Raw genomic sequence first — 14,469 nt, forward strand, 5'->3', positions numbered from 1 at the left:
ACTACCTGGTATGAAATTAATTCTTTATGGGATATGAAGGATCACATACAGTACATATACTATGGAAGAGGAAGTTGAATAAAACATAAACACACATTTTCATTGCTAGGAAAAATATTGGACTTTAGCTGATCTTGAGAGGAAAAGTCATTTGTATGCATGTGCATGCATTGCATCTTTGGACAGAGATCAGTCTTATTGATCGTGATATACTGAACTGGCTGAAAAAGTCATAGCCAAAGGTGCCTTCCTGAATATTGCTAGATACTTTTTTAAGATACAGATATGTGAAGCGACAATGGCATTTACTGAAGTGTGTGGGTGCGTGTGGTACTGCTTCTCCCGTGGCTGGTGCCCAGCAAGCTGCCGCTGGTTGTGCTTTTCTGGCATGGCTAGGGCTTCCACATGTCCGCCTGGCAGCCTTTGCCGCCGCCGGTACCATCCCGGGCGTGCCTAGGAGCCCTGCGGCCCCCCTGGGCAATTGACCCCTTTGCCCCCTACTGTCAGTGGGCCTGTCACAGTAAACCAAAATTATTACTACATATAACTTCCATTGCAATAGCACGGAAAACCCCTAATAAGAATTGGGGCCCTTTGTCTTATGTGGAATTTCCTGGCCCAGTAGTTCTTTTCTAGAATGTGAATGCAGTGTTTGCAGAATCAAGCCCTAAGTTTGATAGCTTACTATTTCTCAGGTGGTAAAATATGGTTGTATATTTTTCCTACAGCCGTAAATACAAGTGTAGCATCTTGTACTATTATGTGTCAATCCATGAGAGTAATTTGTGTAGAAAATGCACAGTGACTAACACAAGAGCCTGCGTACCAAACAAAATGTACTTTAAAAGGCTGTACAAAATCAAATATTAGTGTTCACAATGTGTACACAAGGGGTCGAGTTAAACTTGTGTATACTGAACTTTGGCAGTTCTGACTTATCAGTGCTTAACCATATAATTTTTTAATGTAGCTTTTAATTTCCTAGAACTTTTTTTAAAAGAAAAGCTAGACACTATTAGGATGCCCTGTCCTATCCTATGTTAAGGAGCGCCCCCTCCCTCCCCCCCATGTTCATTTGGACCTGCAAAGTGTTACCCTACAAGATGTATGGAGACAGAGGGTAGGTCTCCATACCTTGCATATCTAAAAGATGCAGAGTGACTAAGGCAAGGGACTGCAGAACTCTGCCCCATTCACTGTACCCCTTGCAAAAGGTACACTGCATGAGATGAGGACTCCTGCAGATCTTGTTTTTATTAACTGTGCGTGGCCTGCTGCACACTTTACAAAATGCAACATTTCATGCATATTGTTCTAGTGCACACTAGATAAGGTGTACTGCATAGCTTACCTTCAGTTTCAATAAAAAGCAGTTAAAAACAAGCTGTGACACTTCAACTGAATATGCCAAATGATCAATGGCTTTAACACAGCTGAATCCAGATCAGTTTTCAACAGAATACCATTTCCTTCAGTGCCACAACACATCTCAGTGCAAGGCCAAACTTCAGTATTTTACCATGAGCCATTTCAGTGCTAGACCTTCCTCTTTAAAAAACAAAACAAGGGGAGGAGGATAGTGGATCCTTTTTATCATAGGAAAATAATTTTGCTCTTTGTACAATCAAGAATAACTGAATTTAAAAAAAAAAAGTTTAAGCAAAACCAAAGTCCTCTTCCTGGAAGAGATAAAGCCTGTTAAACTGAATCCCAATAGGTGAAAGTTTCAGAAAACTGAATAACTGAAAGTGGGTTTAGAATGCAGATGTTTGGATTTTAAATTTCACTATTGTTGCTAATGCTCTAGCTATAATTTACTGTAGTTACACTGTGATTGATGGAATTCTCCAGTGTGTAAGAACTACTGTAAATTCAGATGCTCAGGACATACAGCTATAATAGAGGTAAAAAACATGCTATTGGCAGAACCTGGTATAGAACTCGCTTTACTAGACGTTTTGTATATAGCAGTGTTAATCGTGCTAAAGGAGTGCTTCTAGTTTGTATTCATTCTAATCAGATTTCTGTTGGTCCAGACTACTGGCTTTATTTAATTAACTTGGAAATTTGGTAATAAGTCATCTACTCAAAGATTATAGGTTAAGTCCTGTGGGATTTCTCCGAAGATTAATTACAATTCTGATAAGCTTAACATCTTCTAAAACATATAATTTCTTGGCTTGTCAAAGACTTTGCTGTAAGAAGAGAGCTTTTGCTTGTGTGTGTGTGTGTGTTCTTCAGTAGTTTCCGTCTGAGGTTATTTTAATGCAAACACTTTATCAAATTATGCAGTACTGTGCAGTAATCTAAAAATAGATTGCCGCTCATATGGCTTGAGGAGAAATCCCATACCTCTAAAGTTTTTTAAATTTTGAAAACCAGCAGTAGATGTTGGGCACTATTCTTTCAGGAGTATTTATGCCGCCACTGGACTAACCGTCAGTTGCTTTCTGAATACAGTTGGACAAAGAGTTCTCTTGGGATTGTGATCTGCTGATTGGCAAAGCGCATGATGGCTGAACAGGCAGTAGCAATGTTTCTATCTCTGCTTCGTAATCATATCCTGTAAAGAAAGACCATCTCCCATGACCTTAAAACAAACAAACCCAAAGCAAAAGAAAAATACTTTTTTTTTATATGCTAACTTGTACCAAGGCACCTCTTCCATTATCAAAATGAAAGCAAAATGTTAACGTGTTAAAGAGCAGCCATTTGATTGTTTATATGGAATCACACACAATACACATGCTGGAAGGGAGTGTCTGCTTCGAAAAGTGACTAAAAATAGTACCTTCTTACTGGACAGATATGCTCCTTGTGCATATTGAGGCACATCTGCTGACTTCAGTGACAAAAATGAGCTATTACTGTGCTCTTCCTCTCATTAGCTCAGCAGAGTCAAAATAATCTTAACAGAGCTGTTTTTCAGGTTCCAGTGGAGAATAATGAAACCTATGGTTATTTACAAAACTAAAGATAGTGGGATGCACATGTAGTTGTGGGAATATTTTTTCCTCCGGAACTTTTGGACTAGGCTGGTACATGGTGGAATGTTTTACTACCACATCCTCTAAGCTGCCATCGTTTGCTCCAGAATTTTGTCTGTTCCCCTTTTAAAAGAGGCAAGCACCAGCGATATGACAGCAGGAACAACAATGCATGCTGCAACAGGGGTATGTGGAGAAAGATAAAGAAGTTGTTGGAAAGATAAGAGAGAATGGCTTGACAGAAAAGAAAAAAGTCAAAGCAGCATGTGGAGGTATCATAAAAGCAAAAGATGGAAGATTTTTAATGAAAGTAGAACAAAAGGAACAATGGTGATAATATTTTAATGAAGTACTCAACTAGCCAGGGCCAACAATTCCAATGGATGTGAAGAATTAAATCTCACTGCTAGAAATTTCAGAAGCAGAAACAAGAAGCAGCTAAAAATGGCAAAGTGCCAGGTCAAGATAAGATCACGGCTAAAATGTGTAAAGCTGTGGAGGAGGTGGTAGTTCATGGGAAAAATATACCCTTTGTGATACAGTTTAAGGGAGAGAATTCTGCCCAGAAGAGGGAAGAAAGGTGTGATCTACAAATTCCAAAAAAGGAAAACCACTGATAAGCAACATCTGGCAAGGAATAATGCTACTTTCTATACTGGAAAAAGAAAAGGAGTACTTGTGGCACCTTAGAGACTAACCAATTGAAGGTGCCACAAGTACTCCTTTTTTTTTTTTGCGAATACAGATTAACACAGCTGTTATACTGGAAAAGTGTTCTGTAGTGCACTATTGGGGGGTGGGGGAACTGGTCATAGATGAAAAACTGCATCTGGAGCAAGTAGGCTTTAGACCAGAAAGATTGTGTACAGACTACATCTTCACCCTGAGATTGATTGATTGAGAAAGGCCTTGCTTACAGGAGAAGATTAATCTTGAACTTTATAGATTTCACCAAAACTTTGGACTGCATTTATAGAGTTGCTATGGAAGGTCTTGCGACAATATGGGCTTCTTAGAAAGATCATGACATGGGCCAGGATGCTGTATGAAGGTTCAAAATGCTGTGTAAGGACAAAATGGAGAGACTATCTGATTTGATATAGTCACTGGAGCACAACAGGGATGCATTTTATCACTTTTCCTCTTCTGCATTGTGATAGATTATGTGACATGAAAAGCATCATAAAAGGAAGAAACCATTATATGGAGTAGAGGAAAACTTAAGGATCTCCTTTGCAGATGACGTGTTCTATTGGACACATGATGATGATGATGATGCTATGAAAAAGACCAGTACCAATGACAAGTGTGAGGCCACCAAAGTAGAATTAAGAATTATCCAGAAGTAAATGAAAGTCATGATCATTGAAGAAGGTTAGCAGTGATGGTACAGAAGTGATGATGAAGTATACAGCATGGCTAATGAGTTTGTGTATCTTGGAAGCACAGTTAGTGCCGATGGCCAACTCCATAAAGAAGTGGAAGGCAAGTGGAGCCTTTTTCAATGTTAGCAGCTGTCCAGAAAAGCAACAAGATTCACACAAGAACAAAGATCAAGTTTTGTGGTGCCATTGTGACACTCGCATTATCTGCTTCTGAAACTTGGCAAATGCCAGAATCCTACAACAGGAAACTTAATCCATTCCATCAGAGATGCTTGTGAAGAATACTTAGTGTCTGCTGGTGGGATTAAGTAACCAACAACTGATATATGGCACAAAGGACTGGCCAGCAGACTGTAAAGACAATTATTTGAGAAAGAAGATTGTAGTTGTTTTAGACCGGTTGTACAGATATCAAAAAACTGTATTCCTAGACAAGCCCTGGATTGTATACTACCTGGGAGAAGTCGGAAAAGAGGAAACCAATAGACGACATATAAGAAAACCATTGAGAAAGATGCTGCTGTCATGGAAACAGACTATAATGGAGGAAGAAGCATGGCATTAGATGGTGGAAAGACTGGATTGCTTTGTGTCACAAGAGCATCTAAACCCTCACCCTGCTTCCCAATTTGACCCTTTTTGGGGGGTGATCTATGAAAGGATAGAAGCCAGCTTGAATCTCAGGCCCCAAGATTGATTGATTTGCATGGTTGGGTTTGGAGAAAAACACTTTTATGATAAACTGAGTACATTTGACATGGAAATCCTTTAGCTACAGTAAACGTGGAACACTGCATTGCTATTTTTATAGTCACTTTTCAAAGCAGGACTACATTTTAAGCTAACAATGAGGCATGTAAGAAGACCTATGTATTTGTACATGACTTGTCTTCTAGGGAAATGAGTTTATTTAAAAAACTAATTTGATAATCCCTGCTTTCAGTCTCTGAAGCAGTTCATATGCAAATGTATTTTTCATATGTCTAACTCTTAGCTTTGACCTTTTTCCGGAGACCATCAGAATATTTAATTATCTAACTCAGTGCTCCTATAGTATCATGTATTAAAACGTTGTCTATTTTAACATTAGAAATTAAAGAAGCACATAAAAGGAAAAGAATAATGAAAGAACGATTCAAGCAAGAGGAAAATATTGCTAGTGCTATGGTGATTTGGATCAATGAAATATTACCTAACTGGGAAGGCATGTGAGTAAATATGTTTTTTCTAGTGTAAGTCTAATACAAATGTGGTTTGGTTTTTTTCTACTCTTAGAACACAGAGGAACCACCAACTTCATTTTTTTTTCTCCATACTCCTGACCATATGTTGGACTGATCCTACTAGCCAAAGAAAGTTTATATCCCATCATTAGTGCCTAAGATGTGATGAAGAATTATTATAGCAACATGAGATGTTCCTTACAGTGGGCTGCTAGGCATTGCGGTCTTAACCCTTTTCAGTCCAAGAACATAAGCAGAGAGCTTCAAATTTTGACTTGGGTAGTAGCATGTTATGTTACTGCTAAACTGCTCAGTGAGATCAGGAAACAGAAATTGCTAAATTTCCTGTTTTTTTTTGTTTTTTTTTGTTTTGTTTTTTGTTTTGTTTTTCCCCTAGGCGTACTACCCGAAGAGTTCGAGAATTGTGGTGGCAGGGGTTACCCCCAAGTGTTCGTGGGAAGGTCTGGAGTCTAGCTATAGGAAATGAATTAAATATTACTCATGGTGCGTGTCATGTATACATACTTTTATGCACAATTCTTTACTTTGTTTATCCAAATGTGTACCTATCTTCCCCACCCCTCCTTTCTTTCCTTTGTTTGCTGTCTCTGATATGGGGGGATGATCCCTTTTACAGATCAGGTAATCCGAAATCTTGCACTTTGCCACTGAATGGTTGTCAGCTTATATGAAGCTTTTTCTTTTAAAAAGGTCAGAATATAGTGAGTTTAATACAGTTTTTAAAATGAAGAAAAAAGTCAGGTTTGAAGAAAACCACTGACACCTTTAGGATGTATTTATTATAGAAATAATATTTCACATCCTTATAAGCAGAGTCCTTTGTGAGCTATGAGGACTTTTTGTTTCCATTCTAAACACCTCTTTTCATTGCTATGTAACTAATACACAAAAATTGCACAACTTTTTATTCTGGGGCACACCTTTTGCATATAAAGACACATTTTCCCCCAAAGATACATAAAGGAACGTTTTTTTCACTTGTGGATGAGAGTAATTAAAAATCTAAGTTGAGGACTGAATTTAGGTATTTGTGATTTTTGTGTGGGCAGGGGGAATGCTTGAATAATATGTACTTAAATGAGTGTGGTTATAATATGCTCTAATGACCTCCAGCTCATTTAAAAAAGAATAAAAAGGCTGAGTTGTGTTTAAAACTTGGTGCTAACTTCATTCACACAATTTTTACAAAATTTTATGCATTGCACAAGTTTTAAATATTGACCTGCTTCAAAACTATTTCAGTTCATCAGGCATTTAACCCAGGCTATCAAAATGAGTGTTTGCAAGAGCATAATGTCCAACTAAGTGCTTTTCTATTCCTTATATATTGTATATACTATTAATGAGTACTCTGCCTGGTATATGTGTGGTTTTTTGTTGTTGTTTTGGGGTTTTTTTAATAAAGTGCTCTGATGCTATGGACTGTTGAATAGCAAATAAAACACAGCAAATAAACTCTTTTTATATAGCTAAAAGACAGGTAGAAGAGCTCTTCTAAATTCTGTTGAAGACGTGACATAGAGGAAAAGCTCTGGTATACTGTGCCAATGCTTAGGAAAGAGGAGTGATGGTTCAATTCCCTGACAGTTTTGTGGTGGGTGTGTGTGTGTGTGTTTTAATTGCAAAGAAAAAAAAATTTCCCAATCCCAAACACTGTAAAAGTAGCAGTTTGGGTAGGCCAAGACACGTCTTCAGAGGTAAAAAGCAGTGTACAATCAAACACTGATTGGTTGCACCTTCACAAGTTCTTTATGATATCAATTTTTAATGGAAATTTCAAAGTAAATTTACTAGCTTTTCATTCTAAAAATAAGTGATAGTAATTCTTGAGCCTTACATAAGACGTGTACATTTGGTGAGACTAAGGAAGTATGAGAATACAAGACATGGAACAGAGAACAATTGATCACTATCCTCGTTATAACCGCCTTTAACATATTTGAAGACTTATTGACCCCCTCCCCCAGTCATCTTTTCTCAAGACTAAACATACCCAGTTTTTAAACCTTTCCTCAGAGGTCAGGTTTACTAAGCCTTTTATCGTTGTTGCTCTCCTCTGGACGCTCTCCAGTTTGTCCACATCTTTCCCAGAACTGGACACAGTACTCTTCTGCTTTTACAAGTGGGTTTGTTTCAATAAATGTGTAATGAAAACAAGGATTTTTGTTTCTTTGTTGATTCGAATATTCATCACCGAACAAAGCATAATACAGTAGATATCTCTGGAACTCTATGTGTAAAAGTGTAATGCAGTGAAATTTTAGTAACCTCATCTAATGGATTTTCTCATTTTAATATCCTAGACTATAGATTTTTTGGGGGGGGGGGGAGGGGCAATAGAGACCAGAGCTAAAGAGCTCTGTTTTGATTATTTTTCATTATACTTGTGTATGTTGGCTATGTTTTTGCTGTGTTTTTTTGCAGAACTCTATGAAATCTTCTTATCCAGAGCCAAGGAACGATGGAAAAGCTTCAGTGAGACAAATTCAGAGAATGATATAGAAGGTGTGTTCTTACAATGATAATACCAAACATGATTTGCATGGCTTTTTGTATGGTTTGACATACAGATGGGCAAATGTCTGAAGGCTCAGAGATTCAATTCAGATGAGAATTAAAACCTTCAGTGTTCAGGTCCAGTTTGTCCTTGATGCTTTTTTCTTGTAGCAGGTCACCGAATGTATACCCTCTAGCACTCCCCAGGCCAAGAGAGGTGCCTGCAAAAAGACATGTTGGTGGGAGCAGTTTCTTAATGTCAAAATTAATTTTTAAGTTAGTTTTTCCTTTTGAGCCTTTGAAAATCCAGTGACGACGATGTCCTTACAACAGCCTTGAGACGGGAAAGTATTAGCAACCGTTTTAGAGATGGGAAACTGAGAGATGAAGAGATTAAGTGATTTGCCTGAGGTCTTCGTCCCAGTCTGGTTCCTAACCGCAAGACCCTTTTGGGCCTCTCAGATCTATAAAATGGGGTTATTAACATTTGTTTATATACATACATCTGTGTAATTCTAAATCCTCTGCATTTTCCAATTTTGTCGCAAATTTCTTCAGTTACATGTTGCGGGGGATGGCTTACCTTTATTGTTGAAAAAATCCTTGCCATAAGTGGTGGTTTATTGTGCTGCTATTACTGAGATTTTTCCTATAAAATGTCATTTCATAAAATTATTTTTGTTTTGTTGTACTTTAAGTAGGGGTACTGTTTTTGTAGAGGTTAATAAAATGTTTACTACCCTAACAATCACTTTGTTTTTTTCAAAACACACCAGTTCAAAAATATAGCAGTCATGAAAATATTTTTGTCCACGTTTCTGCTTAGACCATCCAAATTTTCTTTGCCAGTAAATTACTCATGCTTTCCTCAGTCAACATCTGTGACTAATCTGAGGCAAACTGTGTTTTTAAAAATCTTTGTGTATATGAGTATGACACACAGCTTGATTATCTTTGGCATATATATTTAAATGACTTTTATGTCCTTTTTGTTTTTGCACTGTATTACCGCCACCAGTTTGATTTAATTTTTTTTATTAGTAGTATCACCTTTCAAGCAGAATGTTCAGTTGCTTTTTCTTGACACCCTTAAAAAGGAAAAATGGGGTTCTAGCTCCGGTTTAACGTATTTATATTGTATTTATGTTGCTTTTCTTATAAATGTACAAGGGAAGTCCAAACCAAATGGACTTGAAGTATGTTTCTCCCCCCCCCCCATTTTCAAGAGCAGGAAGATCTGTTAGTTGATTGTGTAGAGAAGTCCAGAAAATACCAGAGATTTTACTTTATGTATTTAGATTGGCCTTAATTCTTTTAGCAAAATATTAATCTTCTTTTTAACATCTTTCCAAAAGCTTTTCTAATCTCATGTATTTTCAGGTTTTCTCTATTTTTCTCCTCAAATAACTTTCTAGCTTTTAAATGTTGGCAGGTATGGCTACCGCCTACGACAGTATTTATTTTACTGATGAGCATTTATTAATGGAAACTTAAGTTTTTACTTACTCTGAATTTTATACACATTTAATAAGAGAAAATGAAATTTCACGAAGTGACTTTTTTTGTAGTCCAGGAAGATTTAAAAAAGAAAAACACCACTGTTAAGAGCCAACTTGAAATGAGTTACAGAAATTAATATTAATTTTCCATTCTACTTAATTTATTTAAAACTAATATACTCCAGTTTTCACGACAGTGCAGTTCCTGAAACCTGTCTTTAAGCAGATTGCCATGTGGTATCTTGATGTCAAACAGTTCTTAGTGGTTGCTGCTAACCAATTGAAAAAGCTAGTTGGCAATTCTTGAATTACTAGAGGGACAATTCTGGATTAGTAAAGTGGCTGTTTTTAATTCTGGTTCTCCTTCATGACATTGCCTCCAGAGCCTCACTATAGGAGTTGTGTGACTCTAGCCATGTGTTTCTAGAACTGATTTTCAACAGGAGTTGGCAGTTTAGGGGCATAATACAACATGGAGGTTGCAAATTGGGTGGTGGGGAGGTCAGGGACAGGGAGGAGCAGGAGGGGATCGAGGCAGCAAGAACTTAGTGTAATGAGTCTTATTTTCTTATGCTGACCTGATCAATTTAAAAAAATCAGGGAATGTTCCAGGTATCAGTGGGCAGAAACCTATTTTTTTTTTTTTTTTTTTGCTGGGAAATTGGAGAAACAAGAAAAGCCTGATTTTTCACTGATCTGATACTTATATAGTTTCTGGACACAGAAGTAAGGCAGTGATCTCAAAGACTTGTGGCAGGGAAGGATTAGGATGCCAAAGAGCTTCCTCAGCCTGAAGCACCAATTGGGTATTACATGAGCCTGATTTTAATGGAACTGATGGTATTAAGATCTTGTATGCTATGAATAAGCATTTCCATCCCTCTACAGTAGGGGTAGACAACCTATGGCACACATGCCAAAGGTGGCACGCTAGCTGATTTTCAGTGGCGCACTCACTGCCCGGGTCCTGACCACTGGTCCAGTGGGCTCTGCATTTTAATTTAGTTTTTAATGAAGCTTCTTATTTTAAAAATCTTATTTACTTTACATACAAGAATGGTTTAGTTATATCTTAAAGACTTATAGAAAGAGACCTTCTAAAAACTTTAAAAAGTATTACTGGCACGCAAAACCTTAAATTAGAGTGAATAAATGAAGACTTGGCACACCACTTCTGAAACGTTGCTTACCTCTGCTCTACAGTTAGGTTGCTCTCTACAAGGGCTCAAGAAACGTCTGTAGCATGCCTTAGAGGGGTTCCTGTCTTGGAGGTGGGGGGAGTTAGGGTATGCAAGGAGGGGTATGCAGCTTCTAACAGACATTGCAGGCTAAAATATTCTAGGTTTCCATGCGTAGGGTGCACATACACTTACAGTGAGATCCATGTGGAGAAAGGCATCTAAAAGAACTCCAGTTATTGTAAGCTAAATAGCCTCTCTTTCAAAAAACTTCTCTCAGTATGTTCCTAGGTATGCAACTCTTACAATATGGCTTTGTGGAGGAAGTACATTCAGAGAACAAGAATTAACATTTTTTTCTCCTGTTTTAAACACTGACAATTTCCTGAAGTTCCTTTTGCATATGCATGTGTGACTTCATATTGACTCCTAAAGAAATGTCTATAGAACAGCATATTTTATCCACTTTCATGAGTGGCTTTTTTTGTTTACTTGCAGATGCAGGTGTGTCTGTTGCTGACCGTGAGGCCAGCCTGGAACTAATTAAGCTGGATATATCCCGCACATTTCCGTCCTTCTATATTTTTCAGAAGGTGAGAGGTTTTAAAATCTGTTTCATGACGAGGCCATAACTTTGTGAATTCACATTATGTACTGTATGTCAAGAGTGGAAGAGCTTGTGGTGTCATTTGAATGAAGTATATTTGCACTGTATGTGTCCATTCAAAAAACATGAAAGAAGTTGAGATGAGATTTTGTAGCCCTTGAACGCAAGACACCATATATGTTTTGTATGTAGCAGTGGTGGTATTCTTGAGAGTAACACCATATTAAGAATTGCTTTTTAAAATTGTAGATCCTGAAGCAAAATTAATGTGTATGGTGAAGTTGGGGATTCAGTAGTTACGAATAGCATAATAATTTAGGGTCTCACCTTTGAATCTTAAAATAATAATTGATTTGATTGGTTTAGTTACCTACATTGAGGAAAGCTTTACAAAAGTATTCACATTTTTTTCTCTCCCCAAGGGAGGTCCATATCATGATCTCTTGCATAGTGTCTTAGGAGCATATACGTGTTACAGACCTGATGTGGGATATGTAAGTATTTGCTCTATACATTGATATATTTTAATAGTGTAGATATCAAAGCTTCTAGTTCTCTGAACTTTTATTGTGCTGTGCTACCAGCAGTTTTAAAACTAGTTCCCATCTTTATGAGCATATGATGCATATGTCTCTGAAAAACTACTTGATGTTATGGTCAGTTATTACAGGTCAGGAAGTTCTGTAAAGAAAGTAGATTGTTGCTGTTACAATGCTCTTTTTAAAAGTCCCCAAACACTGTTGTCTAGATAAGATGGAGGTGAAACATGTCAGCAAGTAGAAACAGTAGGAGAAATTGATAGGCACTTTGCTACCTGAAAATCTAGGAGCAGAGAAGTCAGAGGTGTAAAATTTAAATGTAGCTAACTATTTATATATGCACTTAGGGAGTGTGAGCTGGGGGCATGAGAACAAATGGCATTGGCTAATAGGAATGTTACAGTAGAGTCAACTGTGTAACTAGTGTTGTCTCTGTTCCAACCTAGTTGGCTATGCCTGTACCCTTTTCCATGTGATTTATTTCCCTGTAGCAGTTTTTCCATATCCTAACAATGAATTTGGGGCCAAACTCTGTCTTTGCTGAGCTAATGAGCTCTGCATCCAGTCTGTTGTCTTCCCTACAGAGAGGGAGCATTCCAAATCCCAGAGCACCTTTAGATCACCCAAGGCCTTCCTGGAAGCTCAGTGACAAACATCCCCAATTTGCTTCTGCAAAATAAAGATGATTTTCTTGGAGCCATGTTTTCGCTGTTTTTAGCTACATGTTGTAAAGAATTTTGTAAATTACTGCTTTAACATTTTGCCTTTACTTAACCATGTTATTTTGTATACATCTCAAAATTTTGTCTAACTGGTTAATGACATATTGCAGATTATAAATATTTGCATTTACAAACATTTAAGATACTGTGCTATTTATTCTTTGTGTGCTAATTGCACTTCCCCATTGAAGGTACAAGGGATGTCCTTCATTGCCGCAGTACTCATTCTCAATCTGGAAGAGGCAGATGCTTTCATTGCCTTTGCAAATCTCCTAAACAAGCCATGCCAGCTGGCCTTTTTTCGTGTGGATCACAGCATGGTATGCTAACAGATTGTAAAGTATTAAACCTTGATTTTGTTCTTTCGTTCAGAACATATTCTTACTATTAGTAACCTTTTAATCCTTCATTTGTTTGGATAGCAAACAATTTCTAATGATGGTTAGAATTAGACAATCAAGCTAGTGTGATTAATTACCTAAAGACATTCATTCTAGAGAGAAATAAAAAAACAATTTGTTGTACTATAGACAAGTTTTAAGGTTTGAAGATCTTCAATTTTTGTGATACTTCCCCCCCCCTACAGATGCTGAAATATTTTGCAGCGTTTGAAGTATTCTTTGAAGAAAATCTCCCAAAACTATTTCTTCACTTCAAATCATATAGTCTTACTCCAGATATATACTTGATAGACTGGTAAGTTAATGGCCACAGCAAACCTGATTTAGCAACTGCCTGTGATTTCCCTATTTTGCTTCACTCCCCCATCCCCAGCAGAAGTACAGTATACGTCAAGAGTTTGTGTGGGACCAAAACTATCTTCAAACTTTGTGGGTCTCATGAACTCCTAGAGAATTACTTTGCACGGCTGCACATCCCATGGCAGCCCTGGCAGCAGCACCTAGTTCCAACATCAGTGTACATTTATGAACTAGAAGTAGAAATAACATACAATTAATTTAAAAGGCCATTTGATCTTGCTCCAATACCACATAGTTGAGATGCTTAGTTGTAACCTTGTCAGGAAGGAGGAGGCTCAAGGGAGTTTCAGAGTAACAACCGTATTAGTCTGTATTCGCAAAAAGAAAAGGAGTACTTGTGGCACCTTAGAGACTAACCAGTTTATTTGAGCATAAGCTTTTGTGAGCTACAGCTCACTTGGAGTGACATTTTGGTCCAGTTGTAGTGGTAGAGGGAGCAGTAAAGGGATACTGAATAAAAGAGTAAGAGGACAGTCTGAAGGGAAAACTAAGGTAGAGGCAGAATAAAAGAATAAGAATTGAAGAAGTGAAAGGATAGACTTAGAAATAACAAACACGTAAAAGTATTTAATGTTCAAGTTGGAGGAATACACTAAAAATCAGGAGAGAAAAAGATAATGGAAGAATGGAAACAAGTTAGTACTCTAAAAATGTGGGCAAAGTACCATAATACATATTTATATATACATTTAACAGATTAACATTTTAGAAACACTTTTAATTGAGTTGATCCATGATTGGTAACTATGAGAGACATCAGTTGGTAGTGCTATTATATCAAATATATTAAAATTTATTGGAAAGAAAATATTAAAGGTTGCTACCTCCACACATCTTCAAAGGCGTTTATATTGGTGGCAGTCCAAAACACATGTAAAAAATTTTTTCTCCTCCTAACCAAGTTTCCTCAAGTTTTTAATTGATTCCAATATTCTCCTTTTATGACTCTAAAGTGTTTTGTGAGGTGGTGTGCATTGAAGAGCTGTCTTACTTCATCCCAGAAATGACTGGATTTAGAAATGAAGTGATCCCGAATGTATGTCCTGAATTG

The 14,469-nt window shown here is 37.3% G+C and overlaps 1 protein-coding gene across 2 annotated transcripts in view; it reads left to right on the forward strand.

Moving 5' to 3' along the window:
- TBC1D12 (TBC1 domain family member 12) overlaps positions 1 to 14,469 on the forward strand; it is a 100,392-nt gene that overhangs the window by 79,684 nt on the left and 6,239 nt on the right. For both annotated transcript variants that reach the window (XM_084634848.1, XM_084634849.1), the window contains 7 exons: positions 5,463 to 5,580; positions 5,993 to 6,099; positions 8,041 to 8,121; positions 11,288 to 11,382; positions 11,819 to 11,890; positions 12,849 to 12,977; positions 13,244 to 13,353. In XM_084634848.1, the coding sequence (XP_084490974.1) occupies positions 5,463 to 5,580; positions 5,993 to 6,099; positions 8,041 to 8,121; positions 11,288 to 11,382; positions 11,819 to 11,890; positions 12,849 to 12,977; positions 13,244 to 13,353 (712 nt within the window). The remainder of the gene's footprint in view (positions 1 to 5,462; positions 5,581 to 5,992; positions 6,100 to 8,040; positions 8,122 to 11,287; positions 11,383 to 11,818; positions 11,891 to 12,848; positions 12,978 to 13,243; positions 13,354 to 14,469) is intronic.

The sequence above is a fragment of the Lepidochelys olivacea genome (assembly GCF_965140295.1).
Source record: "Lepidochelys olivacea isolate rLepOli2 genome assembly, chromosome: 7".
Lineage (NCBI taxonomy): Eukaryota > Metazoa > Chordata > Testudines > Cheloniidae > Lepidochelys > Lepidochelys olivacea.